At 39.4% G+C, this 19,671-nt stretch overlaps 1 protein-coding gene across 2 annotated transcripts in view; it reads right to left on the reverse strand.

The window, feature by feature from the left end:
* The window catches only part of CMTM8 (CKLF like MARVEL transmembrane domain containing 8), a 35,349-nt gene that overhangs the window by 2,338 nt on the left and 13,340 nt on the right, over positions 1-19,671 (reverse strand). The window contains exons 2-3 of one of the 2 annotated variants that reach the window (XM_042044045.1): positions 4,809-4,982; positions 809-925 (exon numbers count right to left, since the gene is read on the reverse strand). In XM_042044045.1, the coding sequence (XP_041899979.1) occupies positions 809-925; positions 4,809-4,982 (291 nt within the window). The other variant, XM_042044046.1, reaches the window with a different exon arrangement.

The following is a 19,671-nucleotide window of genomic DNA, read 5'->3' on the forward strand; positions in this document are numbered from 1 at the left end:
GAATTTGACTACTTTTGCCACAACATGCAAAAAGTTCTTTTACAATTCCCTTAACTTTCCTACTGAATGCGTTCACCTAACTCAAAGAGTGACAAGGCTTTTTTCTGTTCCTTTTTTGTTTTAAGTTATTTTTCATCCACTTTGATTGTTTTGGATTTCTAAATCTAAGTAGTAAGATGGTAATATCAGACTAAGTAGTGATTTCATCCACTTTAAAAAACTGTGAAGTTACCTGATTTTTCAGGCATTGCCCTCACAACTCAAAGGAAAGACTACCAAAAGTTGAAGCCGTAACAGGAAGATCATTGTGGAAACAGCAATAGCACTCCAGGGCTTTCCCCAAGGTGCTGTGTGGGCAACGTGGACAATGGCTCAGCCCACAGAAAGCTGAATGCATCTTATCCATAAGTGTGCAGAGTTAGCTGAGTTAGTTTAAACTGCCTTTGAAGCTGTCCAAGTGGACTGAGGTGACTTGATGCTCACAATCTTTTTTGTCTGCTCTGATGTGCAGGCTCTGACCTCAGCCAGAGAGCTACTCATAAATGGGGGCAGGGGAGGAAGAAATCAGTGTGATCTTAAAAACATTACTGCCTTTTCTGATGTGACTGTCATCTCCTGGTGGAATTTCGAGTCATCTCTAAAAATTATGAACTAAATTGCAGCTACCTATAGCTTTTGTGTGTGACCTGTATCACTGCAGCTTTTCAAAATGCAGAACACCTGCAACTTCAACCCACACTTCCAACAAGCCTTCATTTTCTATAGCTTTATTGGACATAGAACTGACTTAAACAAAAAATGAACTCACTGAAGAAGCTGCCCAGCTGTTGTAATTGTGATTGTCCAGATCTTTGGTAACTGAAGATGCATCTACAATGGCAGCAATGAGATACAAAACACAGGCACTTCCATTAAAACACAGACCCTGTTGAAAAGACAAACACACATAATTAATATGTACAGGCATTTGTTTTCCAACATTACAAAACTCTCTTCTGAAATACGCTGAACATATGCAGCATACACTAGAAATATAATTCTTAACTATTTTTACCTTCTTCCATCTTTCTATCTGTAAGATTAAAATTTAACTGCTTTGAAGATCCATAAACAATACACCATACTTTGGACAAACTGTTGTCTCCATCACACTAAATCCAGAAAAGTCTTAAAGCTGGTGTGCTATGATTTTCCAAAAGTGAAAATAAAGACTCAATTTGGTTATCGCAATCTGAGAGTTAGGCAGTAAGAATATGATACTACATGATAAAAAAACAAAAAAAAAAGAAACAAGACACACTGCACTTTGACTACATTTCTAATCTACACAAAGATAGGAGTCGATAACTCCTGGCATATGGAGAATATTTATAAAACTTCCAAAACTTTGTTTTCTACTGTACTTAAGGAGACAAAGAGGGTGACATTTTTTTTTCTCATTCGTATTCTTCCATCTCCCAGTACCTTTCCTTTCTGCCTGTTTTTGAGAGAAGAAAGAAACAGGTAAACCCAAGGAGAACGGTCTGAATGGACTACATGGGTCATCAAGATCCCTCCATGGCAGATGCTGCATTTTGTCCTCCAAGGAGCAATGTTAATGTCTCAGGGTACTTATGTTCATTACTAAGAAAGAAGCAAAGCAGGTAACAATGACCTCACATGACAGAGAGAGCAAACAAAAAGTTCGTTTGGTTTTTGCATGTGAGAAAGAACAGGAAAGGAAGAGAGAACAGATGTCTGAGAAGATGAAAGAGAAAAACGTATGAGGGTTTTTTAAAAAGTACATGATTTTAATACTTTGTCTTTTACTTTCTCACTACTTGGTCATGGAAGCTTCTTCCTCTTATTAAAAAAAAAAAAAAAAAAAGAAATTCCCCAAAACTCCACTCTGCTGCTTGTCTAAGGCATACAAATTTGGTGCCAAATTTAAGTGGAATGCCTGTGACACGCTTTGCATGTAGTTACAATTGCAGGAATTGGTAACTCAATATAGACCTGGTCCTAAAGTTGTACATAATGAGCTCCCTTCAGCTTCTGGACCCCTGGTTTGCATGCCAGAGTGTCACACAAATATAACCTTTAACTGTTGCTGTAACTGTCTAAATGTTGCCATACTGATGCAGCTCCAACTATTAATTCCCATGGTGTGACCCAGCGGATGCTAGGAATTTATGCCAGTTATTCCCTATTTAATTAATCTGCCACCAGCTCTGGCAAAATCGAAAAAGAGCTGCAGCTCAAGAAGAGAAGCTCAGAAGGAACAGTGGAAAATATCCACTTACCTTTCCACAAGGAACTGGGCTGGGCAGTGCCTCAGCACACAGAGGGAGTCCAAGGACTGGCACTTGAGATTTGATTCACACACTTACAAACAAGTGGGGTTCATCTCACCTATACCAGTTTGTCCAATAAAAGGTATTATCTCTACCCACAGATGTCACCCCTCATTTGATCTGGGCACTACAGCAATAAAATATTAAACTGTCAATTTTAGGATGAGATGCCAACAACTGGCAGGTTCTGATGAACTTCTGTAAAGCACTGATTTAGAAACTCCAAATTTGATACCTAGAGTATTTGTTGTTATTTTCAGATTTCCCATTCCAAGAAGACTCAATTACCCCGGAAAGCTACAAATCCCTGCAATATCTTGTCATGTAGAAAAGAAAAAAGCACATAATTTCTGAGAAGTGCTGCTCTGGGAAAAAACACTGTTGGGGAAGATGGAATGCAGTGCAAGCTGACTGGGCCTTTACTGCCAATATATTTCTCAAACCAAATGGTTCATGCTAAATTACCATCTGCTTCTTAAATTCAAATTTACCAGATTTTAAAAGCTTCCATTGATCGTTTTAGCAAAAAACTTGCACTATAAAGGAGAGTCAGTTTTGAAGCACATCCTTTGGGTTAATTTGCAGTAAAAGTAACCGCATCTTAAGCAATTTGGTAATGTGCTTAACCTGCAAACAGTGAATTTATGACAGAGAGGTCCAGATGTAATTTTGGATACTGCATACAATAGGAACAGTTTGAGCTAACTGTCCCTAAGGAGGCAGAGCAGTAACTGGCAGATACTGAAATTCAGGATTCTTCAGAGAATAGGGTAAAGGTGGGTTGCAACTCAGTCAAAAAGGTGTGTGTCATGCTCTTTTGAACAAAGACTAAAAACACCTCCTTGAAAAGAGACTCAATGTTGTTCTTGGCCAGACAGGAGCAGCAAAGGACCAATTCAAAGGCTATTCCCAAAAGCTCTTTCAATACCTTAGGGCAAAACAAGCTGGAAAGCAAGCAACTTTTATTTATTTTGTATTTATTTTCTCTTTATATGACCCCTTTATATAAAAGGAGATTACCTTTTGGACCTATATTTATGTACATCTACAATATATTTGGAACTCAGAGCAAGAAATACACTCAATATGAAATAGAAACAAATCAAATATTCCAGTTTGTCTACCACATAGATCAGGGGCAACTCATTCATGTGCAGTTGTCTCATAATAACATTCACCTGATGAAAGAAGGGTAATGACCAAAGCTTTATTCAAATGGACATAAAGATGCTTTCCCTTTGAATGTACTTCACTTACATGTAATGCAATGGGGAACCCCCCCCCCCCACCACCTTTAAATGCACCCAGACACATTACTGCTGTAATTGAAATAATCCAACATTTCTATAGCAGTGTTACAGCCGTAATGGTAATTGCTGGTTATGAAACTTGAAAATAGAGAAGCTATCTGAACATAATCCTGGTTGTTCTCATTAGTAATTGCTATAGCTGGCTATTTATTGCAGCAGCAAATGGGAACACTAAAAGAGAAGAGTATTCCAGTATTCAATTTTAGTCACATACACAATATAGCTGATAACAAGCTGTGCAACACAGAAGTCAAATACATTTCATCATAAAAATAACAGAATTCTAGTCAATAATATTTAGCTGTTAAAAAAAATAAAAGAACAGTATGTCATTGTAATCCAACAAATGCAAAGAGAAAATTTCTAGTGATTCTTAGATGGGTCACAAATAGCCAGTTGGCTGAAATGACAATGACTTTTAGGATCTATTATCCTGAAGACCAGGTTGTTATGCAAATGAGGTAAAAACACACTGTTGCGAGTTAGAGCTGGACAGGTTTGCTCAAACCATAAAAACTGGATCTGAATTTTAAGTGCCTGGGAAATTTTTCTGTAATTACAATAGCTGTTTATCTGATCTGCTTTAAGTCTTGAGCTAAAAGCAAAGGATTACATGGTACATATTTTACCTATATATAACACTAATTTTCAGCCCCATTTTCACAGTTGACTACATATGGATTTTCAGAGTGTTGCTACCTCTGAACCACCTTTGCTTTAACTTTAGCAGAGGAAGACTCATGTTTTAAGAGCTCAAGTCCTGCTTCTAATGCATGGTGTTGATTCCAGTAGGGATTCCTGCTGTTTAAGACATATGGCCAGGTCTGTTAGCTCAGAGGCAGCAACAGACTCATTCTTCATGGGATGTAACCACTACAGAGAGAAAGAGAGGTCACTGTGCATAAGTATCAGTCACACACACATTAAAAATCAAGTCACTATATCAACCAATGAAGAAAATGGTGAAACATCATACAAAAAGTGTTTTTAAAGTGTCTGGGTAGTATGAAGGTCAAACACTACAGGTATGCAGCCACACAGTAATTAGGGGAAAATCTACAAAGAGCACAAGTAGAGTTGCTTAAATAAACACACAGAATGCACTGATATTTTATCGTCTTCAAAACCCAGCAAACCTGAAGCAACAAAGAATGGGTATATTTACCACCATGGTCCATGGCACCTGCGGGATCCTGGTGTAGGTCATTGTCATGTAGATGATCAGAAAGAAGACGGTGAGAACCCAGTAAAACACAGCTACAAACATCACCCAGCCAAAGGCTGGATATAGAAAGTATTCTGTTCCAGCGATCAGGGTCCACACCAGCAGCCCCAATACCTGCAAAAGTTACGGAGAAGAAAGAAAACTGTTACACAGCTTTAGACCTCATACATTTGTTCTAGGTCAAGGAGTGACACCACTGCTGTTCCCACGAACTGTTTGACGAGCTGAGCTGGGATGCTGCACTGGCAGAATACTGATCTAACAGAGAAGAACACAGAAAACTGGTTTTACTGTGGCAGGGTGTCACAAAGGGAAAGGCATCTAATCTGTTGGTTTAGCTCAACCTTTAGTTATTTTGGAGCCATACTTGCAGTGATTTTACAGCTAGCTCCTGAAAGGATTGCTTATTATAGCTCACTCACTGATGTGCATGAAGGCAAATACTGCTGTTTTGCTGCCAGCAAAGTCTCTTTAGAAACAACAGCCTGTGAAAGACCACTGGGATCTTCAAGTTCTATCTGCCACAGCCACAGGTAACTTACTAGTTGAAGTCTAGCTCAAAATGGTCCACACCTGCTCTGCAGACTAGCAGGCACCAGAGACACAGAACAACTTCTAGACCTTACTGTAAAAGGTTGTGGTAAAATATCAACACCACTACAACATGCAAATTTAAGTGCAGCAGACTAAGTCACATTGGGAACGTCATTATATTCCACAGTTCTTGAAACATCTCCCAAGTGACTTGACCCTAAGCAGTCGATGAGGACTCATACTCAAGCAAAGTCCTCAAGCAAACCAGTCTGGGGGAAAAACTTCCCTCCTTATGTGGCAATCTGTTCATCTGTTCAGATCTAAGACATGAAGAAATACGCGAACCAGAGGTTTTAACAGACTTTCTCCAGTTTTCTCCAGTATAGTTGATCTCCAGTGCATTAAAAGGAATGAGGAGCAAGTGAAACATAAGTCAAGTCATATGCCACAGGAAAAAAAAGTTGTGTGTTTTGCAAGTTGTCCAGCAGTTAGAAAAATTAACTATAATTAACTATAAAAGAAACTATAAACTATAAACCTAGCTATAAAAAGAAAGTGATGTTTTATACCTTAAAAACACACAAACACAAAAAGCTAATCCCACCCCACACACTTTATTAGACTCAGATGTGGGAACTAAAATTCCTGTATTTGCAAACAAAGCTTATGTCTTTCTGCTGTCTGGACTACGGTGAAATTGCCTATCAGTGACAAATTGAAGGATTACGAAATTAAAGCAAACAGCAAGACATTTAACACATAACAGCCATAGCTGGACAAGCTAAAGAACCTTCTACCCCAACATTCTATTTCCAGCAGCACTTAGTACCAGATATCTGAGGAAATACATTAAAGAACAGACCATGCAACAGTAATATTTCCTTGGACTACGCTCCTCAGCTCTCAGGAATGTGCAGTGAAGGGACTTCCTGAGCCTGTGGTGATCTCTTTGTAATCAACAGACCCCCAACAGCAGATGACAGCTTTGCTACAGCTTCATTTGCACAAGAGCCAATCCTATTCCCATGCAAGCTGCTGGCCATGGTCACATTTACTTCTCTATTGCAGAACTGAACATGTATATAATGTTTAGCGATTTATCATTCATGTTTACAAGACAAAACTATACTGCTGCAGAAAAGTTTCTTGTAATTTGTCCTCCTACTACCTTGCACCTGTTTGTCTTCAGTTCATCCTCCAAATTGCCACACAAACTTAATTCAGCCATCTACTGTGTATTCACAGTAGATTCGATGCATATTATTTGTACATTCATCTACTTCTGCACCATGCATACATAAAAGCACTGCACAAATGTCTGTTTTATGGTTTGTTTGGGGTTTTTTTCCTTTCTTAACAGAGAAAGCATATAATGGTCTGTTTAATAGCATTTTCGCCCCGTTCTTCCCCCAATCCACCAATTTATCTTTAATAGGAAGCTCTAGAACTGACTCAGATGGGGACAAAAATTCCTGGTTTCCGCAGCATACCAGGGGAGGGCAGCATTGCCTCGTAAGAGCAGTTCAAATAGCGTTAAGTGGGTACTTTAAAACACACTATTTTAAGCGCAAAGTTATCGGTTCAGCAATGCTTCCCATAGTTCATTTTAATTCTACTTCCAACAACATTTTACTAATAGTAGCAATTCAGTTAATAGCACCTCAAATTGCATGAACTACCCGCAATCAGATAAAACCAACTCAATTTTAGTGTAACAAGTGTTTTAAGACTAAATAATTTTGATAGCCTGTTTAGCTAACAAAATACCATTTTCTTAGGATACAAAGTTGTTTTTCATTATGCCCATTCACTTTAATCCAAACTTAAATTTATCATCCAGAAATTATCCCAATAAACAATTGATCTTGTGCTTGACAAATAATTATTAAAGGCAGATTTATCCTAGATTTGAGTATCTCATAAAATGCCAAGAATGGACATTTTGAAGATGAGAAAAAATTAAACATCATTAAACACTCTGCTGTTGAATGTTGAGTTTTAGAACACTTCTAAATAGAGAAGCAGATTTTTTATGAAATGCACAAGACTATTAAAAATTTTACTACTAAATGCAGTAAGCTTGATAAGGATACCTCAGCTTATATAATGGATTATTACTCAAAAGAGCAAAATCTTCACAAGCAGCAAATTATTAAAACTAAAAAGGAAAATTCTGAGGTTACATGAGACGACTAATCTTACATTACCACACAGTAAAGCTAGCCAGACATTCACTAGAGCACACTACTCATGCTGGTCTGTTTTTTTCCAGTAGTATTCTAACCTGGAGTTTATCACTCCTCTTTCAAGATCATTTTAATATATAAGTGGTTGTACATCTCACATGTATTCCAAAGAATTGCTTTTAATGCCTGTTTTTAGCTCGCTTGTATCAATGGCAGAACAACTCACCCAGGCAATTGAGATGCACCACAGATGTTACAGATTTATATTCTTAACTGGTTCCTGCATTGTAACTTTGATGGGTTGCATATTAGAGCACATTTGACATTTTCAGTTAGATTCAGATACTCTTACAGCACATTACTGGAGCTGACAGGCTAAAATAATATTTCAGATTTCTTGATTAGATCTGAAAAGGTCAGATCAGCTCATGGTCAACAATTCACTCCATGTAGTTAAATGATATGGCAAATGGTTTCGCTGCGTATGTAAACATATGCAATAAATTGATTTAAAGTTCACACTGGCCGTCAGCATCTACAAAATACCTCAGGAGCCAAAGGAATACAGACATCTAGACAAGCTTTCCGTGATTAGCCTGTATTCTCAGCATGTTAAATACTGAGATTGCTCCTGCAGTGTTAAACGCCTGCCGTGTAATTTTCTGACTGTCCCTTACGTGACACATTTGCTGTTCAACAGATCAGTACAAACTGGGTGACACTCCTGTGTCTGCTAGAGCTGAGAATGCCACTTCTCCTACTGGTTTGGTATCACACCTGCCCACTGGGAAAAACTGGACTATATTCAAATGTCATCTCAATGAGCATCCAGCGTACAGAATCTGGCAAGTGAGTGATAGGCAGGCAACACTGAAAGCAAAGATCAGCAATAGCTGGGGAGCGCCTGCAGTAATTCAGCGAGCACAGACAGTGCACAGCCACCTTCACTGCTTCGGGTCAGCTGAAAGACACGGGAGAAAGCTTCACTCAGGAATTGGGAAAGGCCTGTATCTCATTATAACCAGGTAGACTACAGTGTATTAGTAATAGCTAAGTATTTGATTTTAATTTATAACCAAGTCCAAATATACCTAATTAGAATTACAGGAACATACTACTATCCTGTAAAAAATGAGCCCAAGAAAGGGGGAGGAAAAAGCATCAAGAAGGCCCAAGAAAATAATGCATGTGGTAATGGATGAGAAGGGATGCTGGGTCCTAAGACTATAAGGGCTCCACCAACTGGGTTCAGTTTTTCAAGTCAGATGGGAAATAGGGATTTCAGTGCAAGATAAAGGCAAGCAGTTTTCCGTTGTTTATGGCATTCTGTGATTTCAACTCAGACATTTATTTTGTGGTCATTTGGCTGCTGCTTGATCAGGTACCTCCATTACTAAAATGCATTAATATGTCAAATGCACTAATGCATAATTCAGCAGTTGGCAGATACCATAAAAAGGAAGTAACTTGGTAGCAAAGTCCAATATTATTGAGTGTGCAGGTTTAAAATTAGATGTTTAATTGCATATTCAAACCCTTAAATAAATGCCATAATTCTTCTGCAGTGTTGAGAACTTCAAAAGTATCAGATTAGTCACTGAAAAAAGAAAAAAAGGGCTTTGTTGTTAGTACATGAGACACATCTCGTCTCGTGTCACTGGTACAAGTCAGCCGGTACAAAAGCAGGTGTGAGCTTGAATCAGTGTATCCAGTTTTGCTTTTTGAAGTAGCTTAAAAACTGCAGAGGAAAATTTGTGCTTTCAACCTGCATTTAAAAAGGCTACGATGTAACAACTCCTCTCCAGTGATGCCAGGGTTTGGCATTCTCCAGCATTTCTCCTGAGTGGTTAACTCAGCAACACAATTAAAAATGTGTATACACCCACTTCACAATAAAAGAAGTCTCACTGCAGCAGAACTGACAGGAAGAAAACCCCGAGGCTCATCTATAAAAACAGGTTCACGGGGAAAAAAAAAAAAAAACAAACAATTGGCACGTTTGCCTGAAGCTTCTCCTATCCTTCATCCAAGAGCTGCTTCCTGCGACCATCAGCACTGCAGGATTTATATGGAGTTGCTATTGGCACAGATGAAAATGATGGCAGATGGATACTACAAGAGCTGTGCATTTGCAGCATGAATTGCCTCCTGTATGCAAAGCCACCTAAACATGGACAGGATCCAGCAAGGAGAAAGTAAGACATCTTGCCTTTTCTTCCCAGCAAAGGAGATTTATGACCAGAAGACAGAGACACCGTTCTAAACTATTGCACATCATTATTTCATTTATAAATGACAAGTTAGGAGTTACCTCAGCAGCAGCACAAGCAGCCTATCAATGGCTCAATCTCCATCCTTTTCTCCCTTGGCTACCTGTCAGGATGGTGGTGCTGGCGTGGTTTTTAAGGAGAAAAAAAAAAAGGGGGAGAAAAGGAGAATTCTGCTTCTACTGTTCCTGTAAAACCTGTCCAGGACAGTCAGTCATAAGAACACGCAGATTTAATTGTATTATTTCCAGGGGGTTTTTTTTATTATTTTACAGATTTATTGTTTTATTTGCAGATTATTTACAGATACAGAATTTCTTTTACTTATTCATTTATTTCCAGCTCTGGCTCAAGAGAGTCAATGTTTTCACTGCACTTAAAAAATATCTTTAAATCAGAATTTTTGTGCTCTCATACACCATCCATGAAGTGACATACAACAATTCCGCCTTCTGCCACTAGAGCGAGCACAATCATTGCTTTTTTCTTTAGAAAAGGGGCGCTTTGCCCAGCAGTAACATTAGGGCAATTTCCATACAATGCAACCCTTTCAAATCGAAAGGGAACGCTCAAAATAAGATATCTATCTATATATATATAGATATATATATATACAAAAATCTTTCACAAGGGTAATTCTAAGTTAGAGTGTCTGCCCAAAGCAATTTAAAAGGGTTCACTTCCAAATTCTGGGACAATAATACAGGTTTATCCACAGACTAGTCAAAATCAGAATACTTAATGTATTTTACTAAGAAAAAATATTGTTTAAGAAAAAAATAAGGCAAAAGCCTACAATTACTGGATAAATCAGATCGATCCAGACTGAAATACAAAATGGAAAAACCTTGTCTCTGCTGCAGTCAGAAAAAAGGTGATAAACATGGTTTTAAAATGGAAAGATTCAAACTTAAAATATTTCTATTAACACTGAGAAAATATGCAAAGATGAGGAAATTCAAAAACAATTTCCAGCTACATTTTTTAGAGATATAAGAACCTTGTTTAAGTGTCTTTGAAATTTCAAGGGCCACATGAATGTACTCTGCAATAATCTAATCAATACATTGTTTTACTCTACTGCTTCTCCTTCCCAGTCTGAAACTTTTTTTTTTGACACCAAACATTACAAGGAGCTGACATCAGCCACTCACTACTGTCCCCTCCTCACTACCAAGCACACTACACATCACTTTTCCTCCATAAGCACTCTATGGCATCAGCATTTGGGAGCATTTGTCTTGCCAAGAACTCCACAGTGGAGGAAAGCTTTGTGATTCACCTGGAACATCTTCCAGAGAGACACATGCACAGAAGAGAAGTTGGGCTCTAGGTACACGCAGGAAAAAACATCCTCTGCATGGTTTTGCAGGTTATACACCAAATAAAGACTGTGCTTTTGCTGAGATTTTTCAAGGCTTTGCCTTGCTAGAAAAAAAAAAAAAATCCACAGTGCTCGCAGACGCATGTCAGTGGTCATAATGGACATACCAATTTTATAATTTATACAGTACAACACTTAGCATCAAACTTAAGTAGCAGCTACAGGTCTCAAGCCTCTCCCAGCTTTGAGAACACTTCTGCCTAATGAAAATCCAAAATTCAGTCTCTTCTACTTTCACAGAATTTCTAAAAATTGTCTGAATACCTGTTTAATTACTTTCAAGTGACCATTTTCAGTGTTGAATCTTCCCACAAGTCTTCAAAATGTCTGTCATGCTCTTGGCTCTGTGGCAGCACCAGTACACATCCCTCACTACAGGTTAAATGGGCTTGAAATAGTGGCAATACTGACCATCACTTCAGAGAATCACCCCCCCAGAGTTGTTGTTTAGGATAGATTTCCTAAGAAAGAAAACTGCTGGAAGCAGCATGCGCCAAAATATGCTCCAGAAGTATGTCGTCATTAAAGATTGAACTCTCTTACCCCAGAGTTTAATCCAAATCCTATGACATGTCGGAAAACCTCCTGACCCAGGATTGAAATGGGTCAAAGCCTTCTGGCAGACACTTAATTCAATAGGGAACACACCTATTCCGGAATGAGACTTCAGACAAAGCCCTTCAAGGGCTGACAGACCTCTGCTGCCTTTCCCACAGCTCTACAAAGCAAGGAAGCCCTCCCACACCTACCCCAAACCCCCCGGAAAGAGTCCAGGAGCACTTCTGCCTAAAAAAGAGGGGACCAGACCTCCTCATGTGTGAGCCAGCGAAGAAGGGGCAGTCCTGGTGTTCAGATCGTGACGCTCATTATCCAGACCAGCCATGCAGTGAGGATGCACTGAACTGGCCATGGCATGTGTAAATAAGGGTATCAGCTTGCACTTCCAAAAGGAGTCACACCGGGAGGCAGAGCCAGCACGCAGGAGCCCAAGAAACAATAAAGTCTCACTGGGAAGAGTGGAGAGAGTGAGGCAGCTAGGGACTGGCATGCAACTGAGAAACTTATTTTTCTGATCATAACGGGCACTGCAATACTGCAGAGTTGCCCAGGCATAAAGACACCAGCACCTGGGCAAAGTGCAGCAGCACACCCAATTTCATGTCTCCTTAGTAATCTATGACCTATTAAAAAGGAGTAAATCACAAAGGTACTCCTTCTCTACTGCAGTCCATGTGTGAGGAGTCTTCTGTGATATGGTGCTCTGGCTCACTGCATCTGGCATCCCAGAAAAATAACTCAGGGGTGGGAGTCAGTAAGGAAATCGTGCTGTCCATCCCAGCAGCATATTACAGGTTGCTTCACCTGAGAAATGTGCATGGAATGTGTGAGACCAGGACTAACACCAGTAACACAGACCTAAAGGAAGTAGCTTAAGTTAAAAAAGCAAGAGATGTTTTCTGGAAAACACAGACGTACCACATCAAAATTGTGAAATCACTACAGCAGATTTCATACAGTTTCTCAGGAAGTTCTGTTAATGGCTAGAGGCAGAGTAGTGGATATGCAGAAGGTAAACAAGAAATAAGACTTTGTTCAGGCTGTAAATTTTTTTCATGTCATCAAAAATGTTACAACGGAAGATGAGAAACTCTTAGGAAAAAATAAAGGTAACAAAAACCTCTACCAAAGAGAACATATCACAGTGCTTTATGAATCGATGGTGTACCCACACACTTGAGTATGTTCTGCTCATTCCTCGTTTCCATTTACAAAATGATTCAGTTGGATTATTCAAGGCACTGATAACAGCTCCTACAAGAAAAGAATGTTAAAGCTGGAAAAAAAGACAGGTCCAATTTTCTGTTGAAGACTGAAGGAGGATATTACAGAAGTCTGCAGAATGTCAGGTGGCATAAAGAGGGGAGCGAGGAGTAGATTAGGACTTGCAACACAAGAAGCGTCCTCCTAAATTATCACACAAAAAGATAAAAACCAAACAAAATGAAACGGTCTTTAAAAACAAAATCAAAAAGAAGAAAAAAACCCACAGTACATAACCAAATCACAGAATGCCATAGGAAACAGACACTCCGGGTCAGCCCTATCTGTATATATTATATACATACATGATAGTCAGGATGCAATCTTCAGCATTGTAAATTCCTAAATGTGCAGTTTGCCTGAAGTTAGAAAACCATAACAGAGGGAGAAAAGCTTGCAGTATGTGCTCCTTCTTACACTCTTCCCTATGTTTTCAGTATCAGCAACTATTAGAGACTGAATATTGGGCTAAACAGACCACTGCCTAGATCCATTACAACTACCATTACTAACTTCTGGTTTTAACTTGCCTTCCTTTCCTGCAGAAAACCCTGGCAACCAAGGACTGGAAGATACAAAATTGTTAATAGAATAGGATGAAATGATTACATGCCATATTAATACATCATTTTTTCCTATAGAAGAATTACAAGAAATAATCTCAAGTGACTGTGAAGAATCTGCCTTGAATTATATCATAATGAAATTTATCTTCTCAGTAGAGTGGAGGTTGATCATTAACAGGGCATTAAAATGTGTACAAAGCATAAAGATTGGTCCTTGTCCCAGGGCACTTTCCACATTAAGTGCTTTAGAGTTTGAGGGCTGCATTGAGGAGCACAGTACTGCTTACCCATGCCTGTAAATTCTAACTCAGTCTTGTGTTTTGCCTGGGGATCCACACTCACAGGGTCATTTATATAGGTTACTGTACACTATGCATATATTAACTTGGTATCACAGTGCTACCCATCATATTGTCTACCAAGAGGCAGCAGAAGACAGCCTTGTCTGTGCCCATAATGTTCTAGAGTCTGAAAGAAGTACCTTGATACAGAATACAGTGAGATGGGCAGGCAGGAGAAAGACCTGCAAGCTCAGAGCTGCGGCGGCTGACTGGGACCACACTGGTTACTGCTATCAGCAGCTCCATCAGGGCCACAGTGCAATGTAAAAATAAAGAGGGGTGGTACAAAACGCTACTGAAGACAAGCAGCCTGTCCTGAGCAGTACTCGCCTCTCTGGAAGGGCACCCGCTGACACAGTGCAAGGCAACGACCCCACAGTGCTCAATCTCCAAAGGTCGACAAGAGCGTCTAAACACCAAGGCGAGGAGACTGCCTGGCCTCTTATCTAACAATCAGGAGGGATGCGACTGAAAGGAATGCTGCTGCCGCTCCCTTTCCTTCCACTTCAGCAAGGCCTGGCTGCGGCAGGGGTTTCTCCCACCACCTAGAATTTCCTAGAGAGAAACACCTCGATATCGTGCGGCAATGCTTGTTGATTCCAAATTCACTGCCTCCTCCCAGCCCTGTCAGGAAACCGTGAAGTGGTACTGCTACAGCAAACACTGCAGTACCATGGAGCTGGGAATTGCTCACTGGAATTCCTGCTACACTTTGCCTTCAGCAGCAGAGAAAGGAGCATATAAAGTAACAGCATATTAGAATCAAACACAAAATAATCTGCCTTTACATTTACTTTCTGAGCAGATTTTCACTTAGACATGAAGTATGAATTTTAAAGCAGACAATTACAAGGCAAAATACTCACACAGAGACACATATGGCACAGGATACATATTTCTTTGTCTCCTAGTGGCTGCTTTGGTGCAGCCGCTAGACGTGATGGTTTTTTGAGGGAAAAACTTGAAGATTCGGTACAAACACCTTCAGATTTAAAACTAGCAACTAAATTCCATATTCCATTAATTTTTTCTTTACAAAAGCTTGCTTATAAATCAAGATTGGTGAAACTAAAATGTTGAATGATTTTTTATTTCACCTTCAAATATTAATATATTTTGAAGTTCTGACTAGAAACTGTAACTGGTTTCTTTGAGAATTAACACTCAGGTTAGTCCTCTGAAAAGTCCTGTCCCCATACAGGCAGTAGAGAAGTAAAAATAAATCCTATGTGACCTGCATGAGATGAAGGGGCAATTTACTGAGCTGATTTGTGAGGAGATCTATCATTGCACTCATACAATGCCATATAATTTAATTGATTTAAATTTTGGATCCTCATACTATAAAATTATGTGTAGATTTGAGAGCTCACATTAGTCAGGAACGTCAACTACTTGATGGAAGGACTTAAAAGAGCTTGCAGTGCTTCTTTGAGGCAATTTAAACAAAAAAAAAAAAGGAAAACCACATTGGCAGGCTTTTTGAACTCTTGTTTTGAGACTTGAAGCTGAGATTTGGACAATGGAAGAAGTTTCCTCACATTCACCAAGAATGTCAATTGATGATGAATTTCATATCTCTTCTCAAGACAGAAAGGGCTTCCAGAGTGCAGCTGCAGTTTAACTCTGGGACAAGGTCTGCCCCCTTCCAGCTCAGGAGCTTGGGTGGAGCAGACAAAAAGCTTAACATATTCCTTTTCCTTTACACAAATGTAGTGACTGGTTCACAAACAGGAGTTTTCCTGAGAAAGACCACGGCTTCAAGCCAAGTAGTAGAGGAATATTTCAGGAGGTGAAGACCACAGTATAGCCCTTGAGTTCTGAATATTATTTCTCCTTTATAAAGCACATAAACAAAATGAATGTGCAGGCTTAACCTGCTGCATTCACTGAATACAATGTTTGTTTCTTGCTTTTGGGAAGTGCATTGTGAGGAAATGATTGTCCTTGTACAGAAAAACTAGGAAAAAAAATGCAGTAATCTCCAACTGTCTGTGATCTCATTTTACTTTTTATTTTATTATCTGAACTGGAAAAGGGCAGAAGTAGATTCTGAGTTCAAAAGATACAGGGCCATTTGTGTCTGTCTGAATGTGTCTTCCCCAATGTGGCTATTTACTATTTTTTTTTAGTACTACAACTACTACTGTTTCTTAATGGAGCACGATGGCAGGAAGGATTTGTTATCTTGTTCTAATAAAATCATATGTGAAAAGTCTTCATCAACCTTGATATTGCCTCTTCTATCTACATACAAACTTTTCCTTTGAAAGAAGTTCTGCAGCACTCTTTCCTCCTTCCTCCCATCCTCCCTGAAGGGATATAGTTCCCGAGGGTAGAATAACACCAGCTTCTCAATAAATGGGAATGCTTTGTGTAAGTTACTTTTAACATTTGGTGCATGTGTGCATGTGAAATACACACATCTGCAAAAAAAAGTCATTTTGCCATCGTTTGTACATTAATAAGGTGAACTATTTCAAAAAGAGAATTCCTAACAATGGTTACTTATGAATTATGACTGATTATTTATGTAGTTCACTTTGTTTAAATGGTGTCTATGTTCTTCAAGAGAACAATGCTGTATACAGCTGCTTTATTAATAATGTCACTGGCTCTTTGTTGCTATTTTTACATCTCCATCTTCCTGTTAGGCCATGTAAATAGAGCTGCCTATAATTAGTGGGTACACAGCATTGTTTCACAAGTCTTAGCTGCTACATTAAAATAGGAAGCTTATTACTTCTTTGGGAATAACTTTTATTTTGCCCTATAGTTAAGATACAAAGTCATAAAGTGAAGATATGATGCAGTGGAAAATTCAAAGGGAGTATCTGCTATGAAAATCTATTGCTGCATTCTGCATCCATTTAAACAGGAGGAAACCTGTAACTGCTCACTCAAAAAAAACCTTTAGAATCAAAGTACCTTTAATTTCCACAGCTGAAAACCACAAAAATTGATTTTGTACAATACAGAATTTTTTCTTGCTGTGAGGCAGAATCTTCTAGCCATCAAAAGTTGAAACAGTTCCCCTTGCCTAACAAACAGAAGAGAAAATAAGATGATAAAGAGATGAGAAAAGAAGTCTGCATTCAGATCTGTTGTTGTCTGCCTATTTAGAAACTTACTGTACCTCTTGACTACTTCTATATTGAGTCCCAGGTATAATAATCCAACCCTCCCTCCTTTTTAGGTAAAGATTAAGGATTTTACAAAGACTGACCCACGTGTTGTAGAAGCACCTCAATGAAAAAATCTTTTTCCTTCTCTGGCAAAATTACTTTCTTTCCTGAATACACTTTGCATTAACAACGCAGAAGAACTGCATGCCTATAAATATTTAACACTGCATATGCTGTTCTGGAGGCATTTGTGTTCAGAGACTTCACTGTCAGAAAGGACCATTTTGGCCATGTTGCCAATGGTATAAAGATTTCAACTTACAACATGCTTTATGGAAAGAGGTGACACCTTGGCATAGACATTGCAATGATAAAATTCATCTTGTCTCTAAAAAAGCTGCCATAATGTCTACTGCTCCCATTGCTGAAAAACTCCAGCCCCACTTCTCATCTGAATTTTTCTGAAGTCAGTTTCCAGTCATGTTGTTTTCCAAAATGTCCATCTGTCACCAATATATCAAAGACAACTTTGAACTAAGCCATATTCAAAACTGTTGACAAGAAACAACTGAACAAGAGATAATCACAAATACGAACACTGCGTCTGGCGACAAGCTACATTGGGTTTTCTAATTCTGCTTTATCTTTCTCTTTATTCTTTTTATGGTAGTAGTAGAGAGAATTTACTTTGAAGGAATCAAGAACAAATCCAGAATTAAGTTTTCAGTAGAGGCCTATAAGATTTGTTACCACTGTTTAACAATTAATGCTTTGCAGAGATGCTTAGGGTACTAACGCAACTTTAGGATGAAGAATTATATGCAAGTGAAAATATTAATGTCAAATGAAAAAAATTAATGGGGCAAACAAGAAAAACAGCTCTACAGATCAGTCATGCTTTTACAGAACTCCTTTTTCTCAAGATCCGTAACTTTATTTTCAGGGTTCTGAAGAAAAAGGTTCACAAGCCTGAAGGACTTCCCACAGCCTGTCTGCTCTCCATAATAAATACTCAAGCAGTGCATGCAGGACAAAAGAACAAAGTAAAAAGGTCTGTGGGATACCTGACACTCGAAATTCAAACTACCAAAGTCATAAATTAAGTATATATGCCCATGTATTAGGCAGGGTATAATGTTCTCCAACTGCTTCAATGGGTCTTATGTAAACAAAGAACAGAACAATTTGTGACAAATGTCAGCTTTCTAGTGCAAGAAAAAAAGTCTCCAATCAAGGGAAAAAACCCCCACCCTCAACCGACTGGCTTATCCAGATTTAAATATGGGAGCAGAAATGATTTAATGTCCCTCAGGTGTTTGCTCTGCTTTTGTGCCAGAGGCTGCTGCCCTGCAAGGGTGACTGCAGACAAAGCTGCTCCTCAGTTAGTGTACTCTAATCTCAGTGTATTCGAGGCAAACAAATCACTGGCTTGTGGTACCACCATAGGCTAGAATGTGAACTGCAGTGAACAGCAAGGCATGGAGACCTTGTCAGCTGTCTCCATTTAAGAGCTATCAGCCTGAAACCACAACTTCTGTATTTGCCTCCTGTAATGCATAAACACAGAAATGCCAAGAGCTGCTGCTCTCACTGCGTGCACTCATGCTTCACTGTCCCCACAATACAGCTAATATATTTTGGGTTCTCAAGCATTTTTGATTCCATTTCTCCTCTAAATCTGATTTTCCAATACAGCTCCCAGATGTCAGAAAGCTACAAACTACAGGGATTACTATGGATTAGTGAATCTCACATGCGTGAAAGTGTTCAGAGCAATTACACCTCTTAGTGGAAAGGTGTTTCCCATACATTCTCCTTCTAGCTCCTCTGTCAGTACAGCATTTTCCTCTGGGAGACAAGCATGTTGTTAGACCAAAAAGCTGGTACAACCCCCAAACATATCTAGCAAAGTGTGCCCATAGTCCTCGCCCAGGTTTGTCCTAAATTTCAGGGAAATCTCCTCAGCACAACATCAAACCATTGGACTGAGATAGCACTGCTTGCTCTCCATCCCATCCAACCTCCGCTCATCCCCTGCACTACAGGAGCTGAGTGAGCAGACCAGGACACCAGCTCTGTCTCAGGGCACGGTCTCATGCACAGACTAAGCTGTGAGAAGGGAGGACAAGGCTACCACAGCATCGACCATTGGCTGATGAGAAAGGCAGATAAATGGAGGGCAGTCACCTTGTCAGACTCCACCACCGAATTTGCTACAGTTTACGAGTCAACCGCCTCTGCAGCACTCAGGTCACAGCTCATCACGGCTGAGGTGAGGGGAACTGTGGCTGGGTCAGCTGCTGGGTCAGTGCAGGCAGCTGGCAGTACCAATCTCCAAAAATGCAGCAACTGGCTTTGTCAAAGGCTGTCTGCATCTGAGCTGCAGTTTATGAGCAGCAAGTGATGCAGCACATATGCCAAGGTTATGAGGAGGAGACCTCTAGGTAAGGTAGCAATAGCCAAGTTGCTGAGGGGGTACAGGCTGAGTGAGGGTGTGCTCTGCACTTGCTTTGGGGGAAAAAACATACTAAACATCTTTTCACACAAGCTTTTTGAATGAAAAACCTTCATATCACTAT

The sequence above is a fragment of the Corvus kubaryi genome, unplaced genomic scaffold (genome assembly GCF_017639235.1).
Source record: "Corvus kubaryi isolate FWS band 111438036 unplaced genomic scaffold, C.kubaryi_AGA036_p1.0 37398, whole genome shotgun sequence".
NCBI lineage: Eukaryota > Metazoa > Chordata > Aves > Passeriformes > Corvidae > Corvus > Corvus kubaryi.